At 36.6% G+C, this 26,890-nt stretch overlaps 1 protein-coding gene across 13 annotated transcripts in view; it reads right to left on the bottom strand.

Moving 5' to 3' along the window:
* Positions 1-346: 346 nt before the first annotated feature.
* LNPEP (leucyl and cystinyl aminopeptidase) overlaps positions 347-26,890 on the bottom strand; it is a 105,951-nt gene continuing 79,407 nt past the window's right edge. For 6 of the 13 annotated variants that reach the window (XM_009449397.5, XM_063811385.1, XM_063811386.1 and 3 more), the window contains 7 exons: positions 23,980-24,163; positions 22,719-22,875; positions 15,339-15,523; positions 13,143-13,304; positions 11,071-11,211; positions 10,013-10,094; positions 347-9,425 (listed from right to left, as the gene is read on the bottom strand). In XM_009449397.5, coding sequence (XP_009447672.2) covers positions 9,294-9,425; positions 10,013-10,094; positions 11,071-11,211; positions 13,143-13,304; positions 15,339-15,523; positions 22,719-22,875; positions 23,980-24,163 — 1,043 coding nt within the window. In that variant the 3' untranslated portion in view covers positions 347-9,293. Of the gene's footprint in view, positions 9,426-10,012; positions 10,095-11,070; positions 11,212-13,142; positions 13,305-15,338; positions 15,524-17,528; positions 17,704-20,123; positions 20,252-22,718; positions 22,876-23,979; positions 24,164-26,890 lie in introns of those variants that run through there. The other 7 variants (XM_063811388.1, XM_063811390.1, XM_063811391.1 and 4 more) reach the window with 2 other exon arrangements.

The raw sequence follows: 26,890 nt of genomic DNA, 5'->3' as shown, positions 1-26,890 counted from the left end.
CTCAAAGTTTTAACCCTAACCTCAGGGGACATTTGGCAATGTCTGGAGGAGAGGTTTTAGTTGTCACAACTGGGGACAAGAGTTACTATTGGCAACTAGTTGCAATTGGCATGGGAGGGATGCTGCTAAATGTCCTATGATACACAGAACAGCCCCCACAACAAAGAATTAGCCACCTCCGAATGTCAAATGTCAACTGAGGTATATGCAATAAAGACACTGGATACTGGTGAAATAAAAAACTAACCACAGAAGACAATGAGTACAGGAGCTGCCCTGGTAGAGGTCATAACCTAAGAAGAGATACCACTTTATATATACATTAATCCAAAGAGTCCACACAATGTTTGTATTTAAATACTTTTATTTTCATTTCACAAAAAAAGCAACAGTGTTTGCAGTTACACATGCCTTTCAGTCAGTGCTGGTCATATGCAAAACAAGTTATCAGAAATATAAAGAAAAATAAGCCTTTTCCCTTTACAAGTGAAACAACACAATTTGCATATACAATATTATATATACATATTTTCAAAATGTTTCACAAAAGACAGATTATGATACAAATTTAGAATTCCACCCACAAGCTCAGACTCAAGGAATTGAAGATCTCTATAGGTGTTTAAATATAAAAATGTAATACCTTTACAAGTTTCCAAGTAACTACTTTCCAAAGTATTTGAAAGAGGCTATTCTTCACAGCAACATGGAACACTTGGCTTTAATCAAGACAGCTGTAAAACTAAGTTTTGTCTCAATGTGAGTTTGTTGATTAATGCAAATGCTCCAATTATGCCATAATTCTCATTTTATATACACATACATACACAGCGTATTATTGTACTGATGGTTTACACAGTCCAATTTCTGGAGCATTTCCTTCAGCTAAGCCATGACCTTTACTTCCTTTGAAGTATTTTAAATTAAAAACTGTTCAGAAATATCACTAATGACTACCATAACTAACTCTGAAGAGGTGCCCTTTTTTCTTTTATTTATGATCAAATGTAAATGTGTCATGAATAAACTTATTTTTTTCTATGGCAGCAGGTATAAGTAATAGCAAAGTATAGGCTACTTTTTCAACACTAGAACCTGAGAGTTTGATATAGTATGTAACATTTCTTTGCAAATTTTCTAGGAGTTCTATCACTCAATGTTTCCAAAATAGTAATATGGCAAATCTTCAGCATGGAGTAGTAGTATCAGAAATGGGAAAACAAACAATGCTAAGAGGCCTGAAGGAAGGGAGGAGAGCAGAGAGGGAGGGAGGGAGGATGTGTGCCCATGCATTTTCCCTGATGCAGACAAATGTGGAGTTTTAACATTTACCATATGGTAGATGAGGAGACAGTGTGATATAAGAATGCTTAAAGCAAACATACAGGTCTGGATACATGATATGCACACAAAATACAAGGCTAATGAGGCAGCAATGGCTTAAATTTGTGAATGCCAGTGAAGAAAACACCTAACAGTATAGGCACTAAAGACAAAATGGAAAGCACACAATGGAGAACGGAGGAGAAAGATGCAGTCACACAAAAGACCTCTGGGTAAGAAAGGGCCAACTTGTCTTGCCACATGTGGGGGATGAAAGATAGAAAATTCCTTTTGGATTTAGTTTTGGGGCTCATGTTCTATTTATCAGAGCCATGTCAATAACTCGAAAGGGTCATTCCAAGACACAATTTCTACCAGGTACACAAGCTATGCAATTGATGGAATCGTAATAGACTTCTATAGATGAATCAGAAGTCCAGGCCTCAAAAAGAAGCTACTCCTAAGGGTTTGCAAATGCGTTCTAGACAGCACTCTTATTGGCTTATCAGCTTCGCCGGTTTACCAGTTACTAAAAGATATATGAGCAATGAAGTTTAAACACACCTTTATTCAATATTGTCCTCTTGCCTTTCTAGAATTTACAAAAGCACAGGTCCCTTTTCACTACCTCATTCAATCTGAATCAACATAAGAAATGCTGGATCTAATTAGCTTTCACAACTCAACCATAGCTGAGTGTCTTCTCCTGTCTTATCTGCTGCACACCTGTTGCTATTAGTTACATTAATACACTGCTACACCTTCCAGCCAGATGGCAGGGATTTAGTAGGTCTTTATTTTTGTTAGGTATAGTCAGACCCCTTGCAAGGGACTAAGTGTTAAAGGAAAATAATGGCGGAAGAAAGAAGCAAATGATATATATGCATCTACACACTTGCATCCTTAATGGAATAGATCCTAGAGAATGAAATAAAATAACCACAAAATAACTACACTAGCTACTGCTAAGTGAGGAAATATGTAGGAAAAGAAGTGAGCTGTCATATTATGAAACTCGACTTTCATTAGGTCCCTACATAGCCATGCAAAAGACTACAAAATGAAATAAAGATATGAAAACATATTAAGAATATTCCCCTACCAAAAATAGAAATCTCTCCAAAACAGACAAGTAAGTAAACAACACACAACTATTCTACTTGCTATTGCCAACACAGGCAATAAGGAAAGGGGAGGATGGGAGATTTGTCATACACTGATCCTCAATTTTCATTAGGTACCTATATATCCATGCAAAGGACTAGGTACAAAACCAATAACATGAAACATTTATATACATCTTTAAAAAGTATAGACACTGTCCTTTCCCCTGACTATTACCCACCCAAAGAACCCCTCCCCCCCAAAAAAAATTAAACAATAAAAAACCCAAGATATGAAACTATTGCCCCTGCAGGCAATGAGGGAAGGGAAACAGGAGAGTTATCATACGTCTGGACCTCCATGTTTCATTATGTACATCCATGTCCCAGCAGAGGACTGGGTACCACATTATATAACACACAGAATGTAGCAAATATTTATATACATTAAAATGTGTGTGTATAGTATATAAATATGTGTGTTCTTGTGTGTATATACACACACATACACACTCAGACACCCCCAAAAGAAACCAAACATCTAGTCTACCATTGCCCCCTAGGCAATGAGGGATGGGGAGTATGGGATATTTTTCATAGAGTCAATCTCAACTTTATTACTATTAAGTACCTAAGTGGTCATACAAAGGACCAGATTCAAAATGAAGTTAACACCAAAAAGGAGCAAAACATTTATATACATTAAAAAAATTATATATCTTGCCTTTTCCTCTCAACAATCCCACTCCTCATTAAAACCCTCAAAAGCAAAAAACCAAAACCCAAGCCCTGTAGTGCTCACATACTACTTGCTTGTGTATACAGGCTCTGAGGAAGGCAAAGAATATTTACCACACTCTTGGGTCTGGGTCCCTCATTACATTTGATTCCTACAACTCCAAACAAAAAACTGTGTTGAGAGTGAAAGAACAACAATAACAACAACTAGCAAACTTTTATATACATTAAAAAAAAGACAAACCCAGAAATTCCCCACCTCCCCTACCAAAAAAAAAAAAAAAAACAAAAAAACAAAATCCCTTAAATAACTACTCTACTGGCCATTGCCAAGACAGGCAATAAGGGAAGGGGAGAAAGGGAGATTTTTTTCATAGAATGAACCTCAATTTTCATTACGTACCTAAGTATCCATGGAAAGGCCTTGGCACACAATGAAGTAACAGAAAAAAGGAGCAAGAACATTTATATACATTTCTAAAAGTGCACACCCCATCCTCCTGGAGATAGGCAGATGGATAAAAAAGAAAAACCATCTATACTACTCTATAATTATTGCCTACAGAGGCAATAAGGAAAGGGGAAAAGAGGAGATTTTCATACATCCGGACCTCCACGTTTCATTAGGTACCCGTAAGTCCAAGCAATGGACTGGGTACAGCATGAAATAATACAATATAGTTAATGAAAAGTATATATACATTTTTAAAAAGTATATATTCTGCCTTAGACCCCTCCCACCCCTCAAAACTTAAAAAAATCCAAACTACTTTAAAATTATTGCCCATATACATTAAAAGGGTAAAGGGAGAACAGACTGTTATACATCCATAACTCCATGGCTCATTAGGAACCTACACATCCAAGTGAAGGACCGGGTACCCAATGAAACACTATAATAAAGAAATAAAAATATGTACATACATATACAAAAGTATATACCCCAACACCCACCAAAGAATCCCTGAAGCTAATCAACTACTCTCTTAGACACCTGCCCACACAGACAATCTAAGGGAAGGGCAGAAGAGGAGAGCTGCTACAGGCTGAACCTCAGTTTTCTTCATATATCCATGTAAAGGACAAGGTAAGAAAGGTAGTGACAGAAAAGTAGCAAAAACATTTATATACATGTTTAAAGTATATACTCTTACCTTGAAACCTCTCCTAGCAAAAAATTTTCTCTCTCCTAGCAAAAAATCTTCAATAAACCCAAACTACTCTTAAGTATTGCCCACATGGGCAATAAGGGAAAGGGAAAAGAGGAGACTGTTATACATCCGGAACTCCATGGTTCATTAGGTACCTTTCAGTCTGGGCACCCGATGAATTAATACAATGTAGTAGTAAAAACATGTATATACATTAAGTGCATTTTCCTACCTTCCCCGTCCCTCCCCCTCACCTCAAATACGCCACTTGACAACTACTCTGTTAGCTACTGCCCAGCAGTCAATAAGGGATGAGGAGAATGGGAGACTGTTATACATCGAGATCTCCACATTTCATTGGTACTTTCACATCCATGAGAAGGACACAGTGTGAACCAAATTAGTAATACAATGTAGTAGCAAGTTTATTTATATACATTAAGTACATACTCCACTCTCCCCTACACCCCAAAACAAAACAAACTACTCTATTAGCTATTGCCTAAATAGGCAGTAAGGAAAAGGGAAAAGAGATTTGTCATACTCTGAACCTCAATTTTCATTAAGTATATATGCATCCATACAAGGAAACAAGTATAAAATGAAGTATAAAAAGGTGGCACAATATTTATACACACTTGAAAGAATAATATACAACCCCAGCCCCAAGACTAGATCAAAACAACAGCAACTAGGACTACTCTCTCAGTTATTGTCCATGCGAACAATAAGGAGAAACGCAAAGGGGACATCTGTCATGCTTTTGGACCACTGCGTTTTATCTACATGTCCACAAAATGGATGAATGAAATACAAAATGAAATAACACAAAATAGCAAAAACATCTGTACACACTTAAAAGAATATACCTTGCTCTCCTCTCAACATCACCACCTTCTTCCAAAGAAGGAAACCAAATAACTAGTCTGTAGCTACTGCCCATACAGGTAAAATGGGAAGGGTAGATGAAATTTTCATAGGATGATATATCACTCTTCATCAGGAAAAAAATATACAAAATGAAATAATATAAAAACTATCAAAAACATGTATGTACATTTTTAAAGTATATACTCCCAAAAAAACCACTGAAAAAAATCAATCAACTTTTCTATTAGCTGTCACCCACGCAGGCAATAAGGTTAAGGGAGGAGATTTACCATACTTTTGAACCGCTACTTTTCAGGTAGTACCTAACTGGCAAAGCAGGGAATGGAGCACAAAATAAAAGAATGCAAAAACAAGCAAATATATACATAACTTAGTTTTTAAAAATACAAATGGGGTGAAGGGGGAAGGAAGCTCTTTAAAAAGAGATTTAATTCCAATAAATACAAAAGTAACAAAGGCATAGGTGAGAAGAAAAGCTATGTCATATCCATGGCCTCAGTTTTTAGAGAGGCCTAAGTAACAAAATCCACATCTAGTTTTGCAGCCCAGGAAGTGCTGTCCTTGGAGGTGGCTCATCTCAGATGTATTTGCCTTCCCTGAAGCCCCATGAAACATGGGGATTATGTGAATGTTCAGCAATCTGATGGCAGATTATGGTTCCAGGTACTTTGGTTTAAATAGACTCTTTTTAAAATCCATCTCAACAAACTGTCAGTAATCCAACAAAATCAACACTTAACTCTTTTTTTTTTGTTTTTTGTTTTTTGAGACAGTCTCGCTTTGTCACCCAGGCTGGAGTGCAGTGGCACAACCTTGGCTCACTGCAACCTCCGCCTCCTGGGTTCAAGTGATTCTCGTGCCTCCCAGGTAGCTGGGATTACAGGTGTGCACCACCATGCCCAGCTAATTTTTATATTTTTAGTAGAGATGGGGTTTTGCCATGTTGACCAAACTGGTTTAGAACTCCTGGCCTCAAATGGTCTGCCCACCTTGGCATCCCAAAATGCTGGGATTACAGGCATAAGCCACCGCGCCCAGCCAACACTTAACTGATTTCTTATTTCCTAATAGGAAGGATTCTGTTTGGTACCCTATAATACTGATGCAGCTTGATTTGCTCTCTATACCCAGGAGTCTTCTGACAACTCTTGTGTTCCTGTGGTGGCTAATGTCCCACAAAATGGAAACACACATGGCAAGGAAAATTAAAGTAGAACCTGTGATAGTAAGAAAGTTCATGAACGCTGAAACAATGACAACAAAATTTCATTTAAAGAGACTTAAATAAAACAAGATGGAGGAAGGCCCAAGCTTATGGTGAAGCTGATACTACTTGCAGTTTAATATATCTAACCATTTTATATTAACAGAACAAACTGGACTTATCTAATTCCTACTTTCATAATTTTTAGATCTCCAAAGCATAAACATTTCTTCCGCAACTCAAGATTTCCAATTCTTTTTTAATAATCTAGTATGATGACCCTTTTATATTCAAGTAGATTTCTCTGCAATGAGAACACTTGTTCAACAAGTACTTGTGTCATGAATCTGTGTGCTTAAATAAAAGAAGCATACTGTGACTTCTGTGCTTCGGTCTGAGTTCTCAGAAATACACTGGCTAAGACAATGTTTTGAGAAGATAAAACTTTGAAAGCTACCATTATACCTATTACACTACAAGTTCTACCTCTCATTTAACCTTACATTCCTGACGTAGTTTTTAGAAGTCCTATATAGATGGGTTAGTTCAACATTAAAATTATGGAATTCTGTGGGAAAAACTGAGGCAAGGCCTACTAAAACTACAAATAATTAAGGTAAGGGCAACAACATCAAAAAAACTACAACTATTATGGATCTGGTATTATGGGAATGAACAGCCTTTGAGTAATAAAGATAGCAATGGATCATGAGTTATCTCTTTTTCAGGCCAAGTTTTGATAAAGTTTTACTCATAACAATACCCCCCACACTACACACACACACACACACACACACACACACACACAGAGAGGGAGAGAAATGATATAATTCAAGACAAGATTTGCCATATGCAGAGTTAACTAACATACATTATAGGAGCGATGTCAAGAAGCACAGGTAAAACTGAAGAATCTTAAGTGATTTTGAGAAGTTACAAAATTTAAATTTTGTATCAAAGTGGAATTTAGTACCACATGGTAAAAAACCAGCAACGACAACAAAACTCTCAAAAGTTTAGTATTTTTCCCTCACTCTAAAAATATAAAAACACATTAACTTTCACTATCAACTAAATTATCATTCATTTAACCAAAGCACAAGAATAAAGACTTACAATCACCTCAGTTGAATAAGACATATTTAGATGATTCTGTGATTCTCAGGATATAATATTTTCTACTCTAAAACAGATAAATTTTAGAAAAAACTAAATTGGGGAAAACACACTAGGATTAAAGAAGACTATTTTTTAGCTTACCAGCCTTTTAAATTTTATTATATAAAAATATTTTCATAAAATAAAATATAATTTTATTCACAATTCCATACATTCTAACTTGATACCTGCCGAATAAAAAAAGGGTGACCTTTCCCACTGTCTGACTCTGTGGAGTGTTTTAAGTGCTCACAAATGGGTAACTACCCTTTTTATGTACATAGAAACTGTTTTCAAACAAAATATAAAGTTCTCAAGAATTATTAGGAAGAAAGCTTTTCTCCTAAGAATCAAAGAAACACAACAATCTAGGTATAAGTCTGCATAGCTCAAAAATTCAAGTACAGTATTTCTCTTTCAGAAGGAGTAAAATGCCATACAGTTTCGGACATCCTCCCTCATTTTTCTTCTTTCCTTCTTTGACCACTCCTTTTATGTTAGTTTGGACACACAAAAAAAGAAAAACTACAATTTTTAACTAAACAAAAGCACTATTTTTGATAGTGAAAAAAATTCAAAGCCCACCATACTAAACACGAATTCAAGTTACTCCTATCCCACATTCTCTTTGTTCCTTTAAGGTACTATGGTGAACTTCAAATAATTGTTTTTCAATTTCTCAAAGGCTCTGTTTTAAAATATGCTTCTAATATGCTACACTATCATATAAAATGAAAATTCACACATGGGTATGATTCAGAGAGAAAGTTTCTATGATCTATGATGCCAAAAGGCAACTTAAATTGCATTCTTAGTAATAGTGATAAAAGTCACAATGAAAACCACTGGTGTTACCAAAATGCTTGCCACGAATGTAGAAATACTAACCTAAAGTATATCTACGGCAGGGAGTGATAAAGGTGTACAGATCTGGGGACTATCACCATTTATGAATAAAATAATTATAATTAAAGCTAACTCAGTTTGGAACAGTTTCCTATGGTAACGCTATAAAAGATGAAAAAGAAAGTCTTAAATATTCAAAAATTTAACCTTTTGGCCTTGTTTAGCTTTTCAATACAACAAAAATTTTAAAAATCTGTAGCACCTGGCTATTCGGCAGGAAAAAAACACAATAGTTACAGACATTATTTAAACTTTTTTTCAGAAAAATAAAGAATTAATCAAAACCCCAAATCAAAGTAGATCTGCACACCTGAGGTCAGTTCTTACAGTGCATGCTTTATTGTCTTCGTTACCATATTCTTCAGAGCTAACTTTGTACCACATTCCAATGCCATCTATCAATAAGAAGCAACAGACGGCTGACAAACCAGCGGCCTGAAGTGATGGCGGCTCTTAGGGTAGAACTTTCCTTGTTTTACTGTGTCAGTAACTTTCTGGATACTGAGGAATAGAACAGAATTCCAAAACAGGGTTTTTTTCCCCATCTGTGTATCTTCAAAGTAGAAAAATTACTCATTGTTTTTGTAGATGGTTGGCATTTAGGTGAATATAATTTTGTAATAAATAACTACATACTGCCCAAAGACACTTCAGAAAAGATGGATGAAAAATACAGTCAGGCCCTGAGCTAACTAGAACTCCAAAGAGTGCAAACAACTTGGCAGCGATCCTGGCTTTACCTTGGCTTTTGCAAAAGCGGCAGAGCCCAAGCTTACAAGCTCTCTGAATGGGCAACAAAATGAGGTGCGGTTGTGCATGCTACAGCCACCATGTGAGACTTTTGAGGTTCTTCTCCATCCACTGGATATTCAACTGAATGACTTCCAAAGCCTCCTGGACACAACGAAGCCGGAAGGTTGCCTCTGACTGATTTTCAAAGAATGCCTGAACCTGTAAGTTTCACACAGAAGAATTTCAAAAGAAGAAAAGGACAATAAACCTCAGGTAACCCCAGCTTTTAAAATAAGCTTTAACTTAGTGATGGCTGTGCTGCTATCTTGAAAGCAGTAGAAAGAAGTACTTTAATATTCAAGGTATCTACATGGAGTTCCCAATCAAGTATGGTGATATCTGAAATGATTTTAAAAAGGAAATCTTTTTACTCCCACACAGATACATTTTTCTAACTTAAAATGGAACCAAGGAGATGTTTAAGTAACAATAAATAAAGTAGAGTCCAAAGGCTTGGTGCTATGAATTCACCCCAAGAATGCAATTCTTCCAAACAAATTTATGACCACTTAAATTATTTGTATTAGGGAGACAAGGGAAGAGAATGGAATCAGAATTTTTCCTCATTATCATATATGTCACCCTCTAGAAGTAATCACAATGCAGAATCATTAGTACTGATAAAGGAAGACAGAGACAAGAGAAGGAATTAGCATGAAAATCCACCATCTCACTAAAACTGAGCAGCCTGGTCGGGGTGTGCGGAGGGTTGCCCAGTCTCTGTATTAGCATTTTACAAAACCAACCTCAGATAAATGTGTCTTTGTTGAAAACAGGTAAGTTGATCCAGCAACAATATTTTGTATGGTATAGGACCCCAGAGGGAACCTGAAGAAACACAAAAACAAGAGCAAAAAAATTAGGCAGCTGCTGGTAAAGTGTTGTTCCTGAGTGCAAGGAAAAGTCTTTAATGCCAAAGCCAGAGTGGAATCCTCCTCCCGGAACCGCAACTGAGGAAACCGGGGTAGCCCTATGCATACTTACTGTCGGTGGGAAGGAAAGGTGGGCAGAAAAAGGGAAGAGTTCAGAACATGCAGACAATTAATCCACTTAACATTGTCGAAGATCACACTGTACACCCAGAAATGCCGTTATTGATTTAAAAGAGAGAAAGAAGCAAAAAACCTACATCTGCATCTAGCTGAATGTGAGTTCTTAACTGATGCCTTGGCAATGCAGAGGTATTTTCCTTTTTTTTTTTTTTTTTTTGAGATGGAGTCTTGCCCTGTTGCCTAGGCTGGAGTGCAGTGGCACAATCTTGGCTCACTGCAAGTTCTGCCTCCCAGATTCACACCATTCTCTTGCCTCAGCCTCCCAAGTAGCTGGGACTACAGGCACCCGCCACCATGCCCGGCTAATTTTTTGTATTTTTAGTGGAAATGGGGTTTCACCGTGTTAGCCAGGATGGTCTCGATCTCCTGACCTCGTGATCCGCCCATCTCGGCCTCCCAAAGTGCTGGGATTACAGGTGTGAGCCACCGCGCCCGGCCATACAGAGGTATTTTTCAATATGCATAGCTAAATGGTTGCTATGAAATAGTCTGTAGCCACGCTGAGCTAAGTAACCTGGTGCCAAGCAAGGCTAGGCTTAATTAGAACTTAGATGGAATGCTACTGTTAAATGATTCATGCTATGGAATTATGTTAACAAATGTGAAAATTTCCGGATGTTTCAGTTAAACTGTCACGGAAGTATTTTTCCTCTCACAGCAAATCCTAACTTCTGTGAGCCAAAACACTGGGAGCTTTTTTCAAATGCACAACTTGAGAATACTAAAAGTTAATAATTCTCTGAGAAACTTACTTCTGTACAAGCTTATTCCAGTTCTCTTTGACAAAATCCCATGCCAGTAAGTGTCCAGGAAAATGTCGACCCACTGTTCTAATGATAAAAGACAGCTTCTGTGTTCGGAAGTTATCTCCATTCAGGCTACTTTTCATTAACCTGAAGAGCAAAGCAGATTTAGCCTCCAAAATTATTATTCATGAAGAAGTGATGACTGAACTTAAATTAAAATTAGTATGGTTTCCTAATTAAAGCTGTGTAGCAAATCGAGAAATAACTGTTGCGTTAGTCTACGGTTGATCTATAGATTGAAAATGTCATTTTTTTTAAATGAAGAAAGAACTCACCAATAAAATAGGCATTTACTTATATTGTCACATGACAATAAATAGTTTTTAAATAGTAAAAACATTTAGGAAATAAGTTCTGGTAGAATTTATTACAATTCGGGAGGTGGGTATTTTTTTCTGGTAAAAACCTTATTTGATTTGAATGGGCAGGTTAATTATATTACTATTCTTAAAAAAAACTAGGCCATTTGAATTATTTGAAAATTAGGATACATTTCAGAATATACTCTTATTAATGTTCGTAGCAAACATTTACTGACACTATGTACTAAATAATGTTCTAAGTCCTTGACACAACAATGCTATAAAGTAGGTATTTATTAATACTACCTAACTCAATTTTATAGTTGAAGAAACTGACGTTATCTAATTGACCCACAGTCACACAGTAATAAATACCAAAGCCCGACATCTGAACAAAAGCAGTTCTCATCTACTATGCTATACTATCTGTTTATAGTGAGAAACCACGCCCCACTCCAAGACTGTGGCAGTATTTTTAGGAGAGAAAAAAACAAAAGCCCAACAAAACGTGATGGATTAAATAAATTATGATAGAGTCATACTACAGAATATTATGAACCCATAAAACACTTTAGTTTTTTTTTATATAAAGCAGGCTTCATGAAGTGACATGTAAAATCTCATAGACTGATCATTCACTAAAAAGATGGTCACAAAACACTGAGTATGGTATAAACCTAATATGGTTTTTAAAATGCAGTTAAATATGTAGGTATGCATGTATGTATGTACGTACATATGTACAAATATCCATTCCCACAGATGAATACAAAGACCAGGACTGACACTGTTGTTAACAGAGAAAACGAGAATGGAAGTGAAGGATCATGAGAAATACTTTCATATTTTACTCTATATTCTTAGGTACTGTTTAAATACTTTATCATGGGCATTCTTAGTGTATTACTAGCATAGTTTAAAAACAATGATTTTTCTCTATTTGCTTAAGTCAGAGGCTGGCTAATACTTTAAAGAAAATGACTATTTACAGCGTATCTTTTGGTAAGTGGGTCTGGACAGGTACTGAGGACATCTCTGGGACACTATTAAGATTTATCTGAGCAAAATCATACAACAGAAGTAATGAGACCCAGAAGCCTCCTTCTATCCTCAGTGCGACTTCTAACACCTGTGCTCTCTACAGCAGATACCTCCATATTCCTCTTGGCTATGTAGAGCTCCTCTACCCCACCACTGCCTGTTCTTCCTGTCAGGAGGCCCTACTTACTGCCCTACCTTCATCCATATGACACTCCTACTTCTGGGCCTTCATCACTACATATTAAAAAGGAAAAGTCTGACAAATAAATTCATATGAACGTAGAACCTAGAAGGTTTAATATGTGATTTTTTTTTCTGAAATGCCTACATTTTTAAAATGACAGCTTGCACAAAGCAATGCCTTGGTCCTAAAATATGGAGTACCAATTGTGGTGTATAAGACAACATTCCAAGGGGAGGAAGACTTTTTGAGCAAGGAGTAGGAGGGGGCTGTGACTCCTGACATCTTGTAATCCCTTTTGGGCAAAGGATTTTCTGCTTGTCCATAAAGATAAAGCCCAGCACCTGTAGTCTCCTCACCACACTGTCCAACTTAGGCCTGGCCTGTAACAGAAGGGGGGAAAAGAGATCCCCTCAAAAATGAGCTCCTGACCAAGAGCACAGTGTCTGTATTCTTTTGGTTTCTGTATATCATATTCCTCGGTGATTTCATACCAGTAAAGCTTCCGCACATCCTCTGAGCTGGCAAGTGCTTCTAGTATTTTGTTCTTCTCTGCTTCAGAGCCTATAGAAATGTATTTGCCCAAAAGGAATGACCAGCCTTTGTCAGTTTTTGCTCCAACTTTGAACACAGTTGTCATGACATCAGTAGGTAGGCTGTAAGAGAGGTGGTCAAACATGAGAATAACAAGAAAATATTCTGAATACAAAGGCGAAGAGTTGGCTGTGGTGGAGTTTCTGGTGTGAGGGTTGGTAATAATAACAAGTTTGAGTACACAATTTAGGGTTGAGAAAAAGTTTAATTCAGTGACTGCTATTTTCCTAGTAGTGTGTCTATGGATACATCAGTTCAATTTAATATTCACAGAGTACTCACAAAGAACCAGGCAGGCGACTGGCTGGACACTAGGGAGCGGAAAAGGAATGAGAGCCTCTGTCCTCTGAGAACTCACAGGCTACTACGAAGTATGGAGCAATAACTATATGCATTACAATTCAGTGTGATAAGTTTCATGGTAGAACTATAGCAGTAAATGGGGTGCAGGGAGAAAACACAGTCTACTGCCTTTATTAAGATCTCAGAGCTGGGAAAGACCTCAAAATGTTATCCAAATCCTCCACCCCAACTCTTCATCTGATGCTTGAATCTTCTCTCCATAATGCACGGTAAGGAGCTGGAGAGAACTAATTACCCCCAAAAGCTTTTCTGTTAACTGCTAACTCTACCTGCTATGTTTTATTTCTAAATTAAGAGACTTGTTTATCACCTCACACCCATTAGGATGGCTGCTATCAAAAACCCAGAAAATGGCAAGTGTTGGCAAGGATGTAGAGAAATTGGAATGATGGTGCAGCTGCTGTAGAAAACAATATGGCAGTTCCTCAAAAAATTAAAATTAGAATTACCATATGATCCAGCAATACTACTTCCAGGTGTATTTCCAAAAGAACTGAAAGCAGGGTCTCTAGGAGATATTTGCACACCAATGTTCATGGCATTATTATTCACAATAGCTAAAAGGTACAAGCAGCACAAAGGGCTATCCATGAATGAATGGATAAACAAAATGTGGTATATACATACAATGGAAAATTATTCAGCCTTTAAAAAAAAAGAAATTTTAGCCAGGTGTGGTGGCTCATGCCTATAATCCCAGCACTTTGGGAGGCCTAGGCGGGCAGATTTTCTGAGGTCAGGAGTTCAAGACCAGCCTGGCTAACATGGTGAAACCCCGTCTCTACTAAATATACAAAAATTAGCCAGGTGTGGTGGCGGATGCCTGTAATCCCAGCTACTCCGGATACTGGGGCAGGAGAATCAATGGAACCCGAGAGGTGGAGGTTACAATGAGCTGAGATCGCGCCACTGCACTCCAGCCTGGGTGACAGAGCAAGACTCCATCTCCAAAACAAAGAAAAGAAAGAAAGAAAGAAATTTTAATGCATGCTACAACATGGAAGAACCTTGAAGACATTATGGTAAATGAAATGCGCCAGTCACAAAAAAGTAAATTCTATATGACTTTACTTATATGAGATATACAGTGTAGTCAACCTCACAAAAACAGGAAGTAGAATAGTGGTTACCAGGGGCTGGTGGGGAGAGGGAGTGAGGAATTATTCAATGGGTACAGAGTTTCAGTTTTGCAAGATGTAAAAGTTCTGAAAATAAGTACACAATAATGTGAATATACTTAACACTACTGAACTGTACAGTAAAAAATGGTTAAGACAGTAAATTTTATGTTATGTGTATTTTACCACAATTTTTTAAAAAGTCTTGTTTGACACCGCATGTTCTCACTCATAGGTGGGAATTGAACAATGAGAACACATGGACACAGGAAGGGGAACATCACACTCTGGGGACTGTTGTGGGGTGAGGGGAGGTGGGAGGGATAGCATTAGGAGATATACCTAATGCTAAATGACGAGTTAATGGGTGCAGCACACCAGCATGGCACATGTATACGTATGTAACTAACCTGCACATTGTGCACAGGTACCCTAAAACTTAAAGTATAATTAAAAAAAAAAAGTCTTGTTTGAGAATGCAGATACATAGAGTTCACCTACACTGACACTCAGTTTTATAACATTTATGATCCAGGATGAGAATACCCTGGATTCTGTATATGATGTGAGATAAAGAAAAAGAAGATAATTCATCTGAGTAGAGGTATACTTCACCTTTGAGTTCCATTGGATGCCATCCAGTCATCAAACAGTTTCATGGCAGTAGTAGAGCAGTTCCCCAGGTTGTGGGTGCAAGCAAACTCTAGCAGGGCTGACCGAAGCTCTCGCATAGATGGAGTGCCCTCATCAGTCCAAGTTTGTTGTTGAATTTGGTTTTGAAGTAATTTAAATACCCTGGTCTAGAGAGACAAAATAGATTATAATGGCTTCATAATAATTAGGACAATCAGAAAAAAAACAGGACAATTACAGCCAGGTGCAGTGTCTCGTGCCTGTAATCCCAGCACGTTGGGAAGCTGGGGCGGGCAGATCACCTGAGGTCAGGAGTTTGAGACCATCCTGGCCAACACGGTGAAACGACATCTGTAGAAAATACAAAAATTAGGCAGGCATGATGGTAGTGCCTGTAATCCCAGCTACTCAGGAGGCTGAGGCAGGAGAAACACTTGAACCCAGGAGGTGGAGGTTGCAGTGAGCTGAGATAGCATCATTGCATGCCAGTCTGGGCAACAGAGCAAGACTCTGCCTCAAAAAAAAAAAAAAAAAAAAAAAAAAAAAGACAAAAAACAAAAAAAACCCCAGGACAATTAGATCTCTTTTCCCCAACATTTATCCAATGAGGAAAAAAAAAGGCATAGATATTACTCATTAAATATCAACTGACATATGAAACCCACATACGGCTGGGATGAAACCATTCAATAATAAGGCTATGCATAAGGCTGCTATAGCTAAGAGGGACTTTTAGTGATGTTAACTCAGAAAAAAATTAATGACTTCTGTGCAGTAGGGAACCTTTATGCTGCATATACTCAGCTAGAAGTTATTTTCCTGCCAAAAAGTATCACTTATAACCACTGCTGGAAGGATGTCAGGACTTCCTGACCTTGTGACTTTACAATCTATAAACCTATAAAGCAATGAAAGAAAAATAAACTTCTTTATTGATAGTTAATGTTTAAATGTTTCTCAATCCAATATTAAAGGTATATTTAACATTATCAACTAGTTTGATGTTATAACAAATTAACCAAATTAGCAAGAAAATGAGACCTGCAGGGAAGTTGTTTATAGCTTATTTTTTCTCCTAAGTTTTCATTTAAAGAACTTTCAAACCTACAAAAAAAGATAGTACAACACCCATACACTGTTCATCTAGATTCAACAGTTTTTTAACACTCTGACACTTGCTTCATTTTCAAGTGTGTATAACACATATACGCACACATTTGTTTTTCTTGTTTTAGCTGAACAATATAAAAGTGATATACAGATATGATATTTCATTTATAAATACTTTGGCATGCAACTCACAGATATCAGAACATTCTCTTACAGAACCATAATACCTTATCACACTGAAGAAAACTAATAGTTATTCATTAATATCATCCAATCTAGTCCATTGGTATTGGCTGTCATTGCTAAACGTATACTTGCGGTATTAAGGTACTAACAGACGCCTTTTTCATCTCTCTCCAAAATAAAAACACCAAAGCTGTTAATACCATGTCGAAGTATTTCCATTCTGCAAGTTGTGCATGGCGGGTGGGGGGTGAGGGCACATGATATTTTAAAAAGCATCATATGCAATATGCTTTTATGAATACCACTAGAAGGAACAAAAATTCTGATATAAAAAATGTTTTTAGGTATTCTTTTTTTTTTTTTTTTTGAGATGGAGTCTTGCTCAGTTGCCCAGGCTGGAATGCAGTGGTGCGATCTCAGCTCACTGCAAGCTCTGCCTCCCAGGTTCACGCCATTCTCCTGCTTCAGCCTCCCGAGTAGCTGGGACTACAAGCGCCCGCCACCACATCCGGCTAATTTTTTTGTATTTTTAGTAGAGACAGGGTTTCACCATGTTAGTCAGGATGGCTCGATCTCCTGACCTCGTGATCCACCTGCCTCGGCCTCCCAAAGTGCTGGGATTACGGGCGTGAGCCACCATACCTGGCCGTTTTTAGGTATTCTTTAGAAAACCTTCATGGCTACATAAGACGGACCAAAATGAAAAAAATTCAACAGATACCCCCTCTGAAGGAATCAGCACAGGAGGATTTCTTCCTGCTGGTACTTCTTTACCTCCACCACCATCGTGGCATCTCATCTCAAGTAATCATGTACCACAGATGACTGCAAGAAAAACCCTTAACTTCAGAAGTTTAGCTCAAGTTCTTAACAGAACATTGCTTTCTTCCTTTCTTTTAGGTATTGACAGTGAGTACCACTGAGTACCACTGTCAATACCTAAAATGAATCCTATTTGGAAATTTTTAAACTATTAAGACCATTATCCGAGCAATGACTTACTGTGAATAAGCATCTTGTGGAGTTGAATATGAGAATAGAAAAAAAGAATCTGCAAGGAAAAGAACCCAAGGTTTGTACAACATGTCAACTCGCTTGTGTTTGTTTCAAAAGCAATGAAACACAGAACAGACACCTTGTGGAATGTGTAAGTGGTAAAGCTTTTGAGTCACTGGGAGGACATGAAGTAGAAAAATACTTGCTATGCTGACGATGCAAGGAATGGACAAGCAATGCAGGGGATCCCACTTGACATACCTAACTGCATTGCTATGTGGTGTCTTCACTGGCCTTACCTTCTCAATAGCATTATGATAGAAAACCATTCCAAATGACTGGAGAACAAAAGAAATTCAAATCCTACTCATAACTGTCAAATAGGAACAAATGAAGAATGTGAGAAAAAAAATCACATGCTTGAAATCCTATTTAAAAAAAAAATCAGTGAAGAACAATGGCAATACTCATTGAGAGTTTACTAAAACACAAAGGCAGCAATGGAAAGAATGGCACTTGAAGTCCTGGAAGCAAAGGAAATCTGACACTTGAAGATGGCTGTGGCTAATTCCTGAGCAGTTACACCACCGAATTACAGGGAGCAATTTTACTAGTTAGTCTCCATATGAAATCATTAAAGCAAGTTCTCAAAATAGTTGTTTAAATGTATTTCAAATTATAACATAATAAAGTAAAACATTTTAAGAAAGAATAATTATATTATTAGAAAAATCCTGTTACAAAATATCATTTTTATAAGTAATCCAGGTTTATTTTTAATATTAATTAATATTAATGAAGCATAGCATGTGCTTCAAATTACCTTTCCCTTTTAGAAATAAAATGAAATGTTTTTCTAAGGATCCAAATTAATTTTTTTGAAATTTAAGCTCTTTCAACAATAGAATGCAACTCTATGATTTTACAAAGTGAAATAGCAAGTGGAGAGAGGAAATAAATTGATGGGTTATACAAGCTACAAACACTGGATTTGTAATAAAATGCAACAACAACAATATAAAATTATTTAAAAAATAAAACAGGGAAAGATGCTAGCACTTATGTTATATATTACATTTTGATTTACTGCTTTAATTTTACACTGATATGCCCAGGGAGTTCTTTCCTGGGTCAACTGAGTTCCTTAAAAGTGAAATGTCAGTTTTTGTTGCAAAAGGTTTATCCCACCAATGCCTCATATGTAAAAGAATGACAGATTTGTAAGTGATAAAACAGGAATATGGCTAGGATCAGATGTTTAACATCAGATGTGAACAATTTAACACAATTGAAATGTGCCTCCAGACCCTACCCATCACAACACCACAGCATCACAAAATGCAACATATGTCATGTGCAGCCTACATAACAAAATGACCAATAAATGTACATAATGCTTTGGTTCCAATGATATAGAAGTTAATTAGAAATCAGTCTTAGGCAGTAATACATTTGAACGTCATATCCAAGGATTCATAAATGTCTCCTATCCCAATTCCTAACTGTAGAATGTCAGATTTCCGAGTTTGAGAGTATTGATGCTACCAGAATTTTCATCCTAATATTAGAATAAGAATGTTAAAGTGACACGTTCTCCCTCTTGGTGAACTAAAGTTAACTGGGCTTTTAGCTAACCATGTGAAGACACACAGCAGTAAAAGGGCGTCCAATCTTGGAAACACATACTAAGTCTTCTGCCCTTCCTCTCTATTCATCAGTCCCTAGATCCCTCCTTGAAGTATGTTCCTAATAAACACATATCTGCCCAGAAAGCTGGAAATCATCTGGGATGAAGATGCAGTTCAAAGAAGAGGTAAGTATCAAGTGCTTCTTGAGCACTAAGCTATAAACAGAGTTAACAGAGAGGCAAGGAGAAGACTGACTTCTGCCATTATGAAGTTTAACTGGGCAGCTTCAGAGTCGGGAGATATTCTGCCTCCTCACAGGGTATATTCAGAACTAACATTGCCCTTTAATAGTGAAAAAAAGTGAGCGATATGCACTAATCTTATTTATTGCTACCTGTACTAGGTTGAATAGTATCCCCTCAAATTTTGTGTCTGCCTGGGACCTATGAATATGACCTCATAGGGTCTTTGCAGGTACAATCAAGTTAAGATGAGGTCATACTGGATTATGGTGGGCCTTAATCTAAGAATGGGGCAATTTGGGCACAGAAACACAGGGAGAACACTGTGTTGACAGAGACAAAGGCCACGGTTAGTCACCTACATGCCCAGGAATACCAAGGATTACTGGCAATCACTTGAAGTTAGGAGAGGGGAATGGAACAGTTTCTTCCTCAGAAGGAGCAAACCTTACTCTGCCAATACCTTGATTTTGGCCTTCTGGCTTCCAGAACTATGAGAGAATAAATTTCTGTTATTTTAAGACATCAAGTTTGCAATAACTTGTTTTAATAGCCCTAGAAAATTAATATACTACCCCAAATGGTGTTGATATCATACTAATTACCTCAAACATAATTCTATGCAATAAAATATACTGGTCCTGGGGATAACTGGATATCCATACTGAAAAGAATGAATCTTGGTGTCTACCTCACACCATCCACAAAAATCAATTCCAGATGGATCACAGATCTAAATGTAAAGGATAAAATAATAAAGTTTTCAGAAGAGAACACAGAATATCTAGGGGTAGGAAAAGATTTCATAAGCTAGATTACATTAACATTTAAAACTCATATTAATAAAAAATCATTAAGAGAGTAAAAAAAAGCAAGATGGAGTGGGAGAAGATATTTGCAAATATACATGACCAACAAAAGATTCATATCTAGGATATATACAGAACTCTTACAAATCAACAAGAAAAAGGCAGACAATTTAATAGAAAAATAAGCAAAAGATGGGCATTTCACAAAAGAACATCTAGTGGTCAATACATATATCAAAAAGAAAATCATCTTCACATCAGTAGAAAAATGTAAATTCAAGTCAAAATTGCAGTACCACTATGCACCTATCCACATGGCTAAAATAAAAAAGATTTAGTGTGAATGATAATCATCAGCAAAGATCTAGAGCACCTAGAATTCTCATATACTGCTAAGTGTAAATTGGTACAACTTTGAAGAACTATTTGATAGTACAGTATTAACTATGCATGTGTTATGACTCAATAATCCCATTTCCAGACATATATCCCATAGAAATGCATAAAGACATTCATCGAAGACATCATAGCAGTGCTATTCATGATAGCTCCAAATTACAAATAACTCAAATGTCTATCAACAATAGCTGAACTGGTTAACTAATGGCCAATCTCTTTACTACAATAACACTAGAAAGTCAATATTGGATTCTCAGTTTGCCCTAAAGAGATGAGTAAGCTATTTGCATACTTCTTGGAAAGGCACATAAATATTGTTTTAAAAAGTCATTATTAGCATTTTAGATATAAAAAAAAATCTCTTAAGTTGACAATTTCATTTTTAGGAGAACAACTAGATGTGGGCCAGTCACTTGAAACCTTAAATATATGGTCTGCAAGCTTTTCAAAAGAATATGACAAGAAGAAAGCTTTAATTTTTCTAAAGGTATCCTGGAAAGACGATGTTGCTAGGACACAAATTGATTTTACAAATAGCAATATAACATAAACAGAAGTCTTTGGAGTGAAATTTATCTGGGTTTGAATTTCAGCTTTATCACTTAGTAGGTAAGTGACTTTAAAGAAGCTATTCCGTCTCCTCGTTTATTTAATGGGGGTAGAAATATCTACCTTGGCACTGTGTGATAATTAAATGAGGTAATCTACATTAAGCACTAAGCACAGTGTGTAAAAGCAATCAAATGCACTTGTTTCTGGTGTGTTTCAATCATTTATTCACTCAACGTTTACTGAGTGTCACTACAGGCCAGGTCATGTTCCAGGCACTGGTTTTTATTAAGGCTGCTAGCTGAAAGCCTTATGAAATAGAAAATGATAAAAATCTTAACCATTAGAAGAGACCTCAGAAAATCATCTAACTTAAGCATCTTGCTTATGGATAGGGATGGGGTAACTCCTTTGGGGTCAGATCAGAAACTTTTGGGGGAGAAAAGCTTTTCAAGCTCCATACAACCACTCTGCCCTGCGTTCCCTCCACTCACTGAGAATCATGCAGGTGATGAGAGAACTGTTCATAGGAGACGCAGGGTAAGGCAGTAACAGAGGCAGAAAGAAGGTTGTGTACATATGTAACAAACCTGCACATTGTGCACATGTATCCTAGAACTTAAAGTATAATAAAAAAATGTTAAAAAAATGATTTAATCCAACCCCTTCCTTTCACCAATGAGAATACCAAAACCCCAAAAGACTTATTCTAATTCTTGGTCTAATACTGCCTTCCTTTCCCTGAAAGCTGTCTTTTGCCTGGGTCCCTGGGAAATCTCACTAGTTTATAAAGCAAACTCTGTTGTCAAAATGCGCTGATTCAGAGAATTAGATAAAAACAAATAATTTTTCACTCTCTTCCAAGCTTTTAAAGTCTCTCAACAGTTTAATATTAAAAGTATCCAAAATAACAACTGTTAAGATCAGGCAGTTGATATTAAGAAAGGTAAAATGGTCTCTAATACTAAGACTCCTTTAGTGCTTTGCAAAGAAACATATCCACCAGCATCATTATCCTTTAGATAGTTATCAGTAAGAACTCTTAAACAGAATATTCTCAATACAAACATAACTGTCATTTTATAATGACCACTAGAAAATTAACGGGGAGATCTACTTTGCAAAAGGGCCTATTTCAAACATTCATCATGTAGAAATAAAACAGGATCTGAATAGAGAAATATTATTCTCATGTGACCTCATTTTGACAGTGGTGTCAAATGTCTGTATTTTGATATTCAAACAAGACCATATCATACTAAGCCTTTATCAGCTCTTCATCATAAGCAACATCTTGATTTTAAGTAAAGATTTCACAAGCAGGAAAGTGAAGAAAATGGAATTTAACTGGTTGCTTTTTCAGCCTATTACTGGCTGAAAATGGAACCATGAATAACAATATTAAAGATAAACAGCAAGAAGCTGGCAAAAAGGCAGACTTACCACCAGTCTTGAGGCCAGATCCATGTATCCCAGTTTTTCAAGGAGGTTATAGATGAGGTCTGTCTGAAACAGGGCTTCCGTGATGGGTGCAGTATGGTTCTCATTTCCAAGATAATTAATCAAATCAAAGGCCCTCTTGAGAGGTACCTTGCCTAGGCTAAAGGATAAAAGAACAGGAAAAGTAAATATGCAGAGACACACAGAAGAAGTCTATGCATGCTAAAAGAGAAACTTAGGGTTAGATGGTGAGTCTTGGAGACCAAAAATTTAAACTTACAGTGGCATTTTGTAAAGTTAAGCTAAATATGATTATCTCTGATTAATTTCATGAGGCCCAAGATTAAAGAGGCATTTCAAGAGAAAGATAAACAATAGCTCATTTTTTTTTATTCCTAAGTCTCCTGTAAATTGCTACTAACTCAGCAAAAGTATAATATCTTGGGTTAGAAAAGATGAATAGTACTAATTTTATTTATTAATTAGTTATATTTGCCAGGAAAGAGAGTATAGCATAGAGAGTATCTGATTTTTTAAAAAATTTTATTTGTTGGTTTAATGGGAATTTGTTTTTCAAACTTGTTATGACAAGGTCTATTGTGAATTTACAGTGAGTACATTTTTAAAATTAACCATTTTATAGGAATCACAGCAGCAATGGCTAGGATGACGTACGAAGGGCACTTCATAAAAAACGAGACAAAATGGAAATGTCCAGGGAGGTGAGAAGGAACACGTCAGTGTTTTTAAGCCTATCATCAATCTAAATTGGTAATATTCTATTCAGAGAATATGTTTACATGAGGTCACTGTCATCCTTGGCTTTGGGATTCTATAATGCATGAGGTGGTTGGGGAGGCAGGCAGTACAGATAAGGGCTCCAGCCATCAGAGATGTCCCTCAAAACCAATGCATAAGCACTAAGCTTCATGCTTAAACCAACTGCTGTTTGAAAATAATTCTCTTATAAAATAAAATAGAGCTTGAACTCGTGTATCAAGTTTAGTCAACAAAATATGTATCCTGTTTTTGATATCTAGTCTTGAATTATTATTAAATCCTGTTTCATTTAACTGTTCAGTATGTTCGTAGCTAATGTTTTATAAAGTCCCCGGAGGCAAAGAACACATACTTTCCCAATCCTCCAAAATGAATTGTACCAACCAATACATGCTAGTTCTTTCAAACTGTTTTTCATATATGTTCTTTACCTCAATGACATTTGTTTAAAAAAAGAAAAAATCTCAAACTAAGTATACTCTACCCTGCAAGTTCAAAGATGTTGTTGATAAGGTTGGCTCGGTCTTTGTCACTCAGAACATAAGGATTTATTTTCAACTGATGGATTAGTGCTTCCCAATCATCATCTGCATAGTGTACAATATAATAACCATTCATGTTTATATTCACTTTGACCCACAGCACTTCTTCTGTAAGATTGATGACACCTAATGGAAACCAAAAAAATGAGAGATTGAGAGAGAAGACAATTGGACAAGAAAAAAAAATTATGAGTGCTTTGTTTTTAAGTTAGTTTATTTTTATATTTAATCATTCTAGTAAGAAAAAAATGCCTGTCTCCAAGTACAGTTATTTTCACGTTAGTGAAGGTCAAGACATTCGTTTAACAATTATTTATTTACTGTGCAATATTGGCTGTAAGCTAGGCGCTGGAAATCAAATGGTGAACAAGGTAGATATGTCTCTGCTTTTAGAGATCTCACAGTCTAAAGTAAACAGGCAAGTACAATATCATACAAGCGCTATTGACAGAAAAAGAAAAGACAGCATTCAACGAATGCACATAGAAAAAATGCTTCCCTCTCCTAGGGAAAGTTAGCAGCGATTTCTTGGAAGAAATGACATCTAAGTTGTCATTCTTCTAAGAGACCTCAAAATATTTAGGTGTTGGCCAAGTGAAGAAGATATAGTAGGGAACCCAAGTGCTCAAGGCCCAGAGAGAAAGTATACATGTTATCCATGCACTGAACTGGCTCCCAAGTTCATTATGGCTAGAGGAAAGAGGGAGGGAGAAAGTAAAGGTGTAGGATGAGGCAGCAGGGGAAGACAGTGAGAGAACTGTGTAAAATGTGTCCCATTTTGGCCTCTGTCTTTTGTCATGTTAGCAAAGGAAGAACAAACAAAGCCATTTAGAAAAGTCACATTATTTAAAGCTAGCAAAATAAACATTAGGGAAGGCTTAAGATTGCATAAGGGACAAATAAGAAATAATTGGGTTAAAATAATAGGAAAGGATAGGCACTTCTGGGGTCTCTACTATAAATGCTGAGAGAACTGTTAGAAATTTCCATGGAATTATGTCAACTAATGTACCAATAATGAAGCGCTGAGAGTTAACTGACCACAAAATATATGTATGAATTTTTAAAATCCTTAAAACTGCTAATGAAGAAATGTCTTTTAAAGTTGGCAACAAGGATGTAGACTTAATTATAATGGGGTATGCTTCTAAGCATCTTGAGGTTTACTATTATTTAACAGAATATAAGCTACATAAGCTTACTATTTTGCTTACTGCTAACGCCTCAGCCCCTATAACACTGACCTAGCAGGTACTCAACAAATACTGCTGAATTAGTCAGTGAATGAATAAATAATGACTATGTCACAATAAATAGTTTTAAATCAAGTGTAGACAAAGGTTTGTAGATATGTATTATATAATTTTTACCCCCTTTTAAAGTAACAAATACTTAAAAAAATTTTTAATTGTAAGAAAAAGAAGAGTAGAGATAAGAATAATCTAAACTCAGACAACGATAGCATTTTGGAATGTACTTCTTGCCAAGTTTTTGTCTTATACTTGTTTTTAATATTTTATACAGCAGATCTATATGCATTTATTTTATCCTTTTTCACCTATCAGATCCCCCCGCACATTTTTCCATTGTCTTCATAAGCAGTGTTCAAATATCTTCATAATATTTCATTTCAAGTTTATCCAATCTATTTTGAACAATTTAGGCTGTTTTAAAATGTTCACTATCATTACAATTCTGTAGTGAAGCTTTTTTATATAAAATGCTTTATAAATATGTTTTCAACCTAAAGATTATATATTAGTACCTGAAGCCTTAGCTTAGGTACTAAAGATTATATATTAGTACCTGAAGCCTTAGCTTAGGTACTAAAGATTATATATTAGTACCTGAAGCCTTAGCTTAGGTACTAAAGATTATATATTAGTACCTGAAACCTTAGGATTTATCAACTTCAAAAACATGAATTATTCAAATGTGTCAGATGCCCTTAATATCTTTGTTATTCCAATTATATCGATACTGCAAAAGATGTTTAAGATGAAAAAGACATTCTGATCATGTCTTAACAGGACATAATAAGCTAAGCAGTCTTTCTTACTAAAAAAATTCCGTACTTATTTCTGTTATATTGCTGATACAGCAACAGATGGGAAAGATCAGTTAAATAAGGTTTATTCCTTTTTCAAGGGCAGAATGCAGTTTTAAGGGATACTTGTGATGGCAGCAGTGGCTGCTCCAAGTTGAAGCCATTTTTAGCAAACCTATGACTAAGGAAATTAACTTTATCATTAGCTAATCCAAAAATATCAACACTCTCCAGGTCACCAAACACTATATCCTATGGAGCTTTTATCAAGAAAGAACCCTAGGGCTGGGCATGGCAGCTCACACCTGTAATCCCAGCACTCTGAGAGACCAAGGCAGGAGGATCACTTGAGCCCAGGAGTTTGAGAGCAGCCTGCACAACATAGTGAGACATCATCTTTACAAAAAATAAAAATTAGCCCGCATGGTGACACATGTCTGTAGTCCCAGCTACTCAGGAGGCTGAGGTAGGAGTATCACTTGAGGTCAACTATCACTAGGTCAAGGCTGCAGTGAGCTATGATCGTGCCACTGTACCTTAGCCTGGGTGACAGAGCAGGACCCTGTCTCTAATAAAAACAAACGTAAAGAAAAGAAACAAAGAACCCCAGAAAGAAGGGCTACAGAGACCCAAGTCTCCCTTGCCCATAAAAGGAGACAAGAAATGATGGCTATGACAATTGTTCCACTAGATGGATGCAGAAAACATTGAAATACATACGGAATACCTTGGTTGATAAGCAGCTTGCCATTTTGTAAACCTAGCCAAGTCCAGATGGTAAAGAGGAGGGACACAGCTGGGAATAT

This window comes from Pan troglodytes, chromosome 4 (assembly GCF_028858775.2).
Source record: "Pan troglodytes isolate AG18354 chromosome 4, NHGRI_mPanTro3-v2.0_pri, whole genome shotgun sequence".
NCBI lineage: Eukaryota > Metazoa > Chordata > Mammalia > Primates > Hominidae > Pan > Pan troglodytes.
The sequence above is the reverse complement of the archived record's forward strand: the minus strand, read 5'-3'. Positions and strand labels throughout refer to the sequence as shown.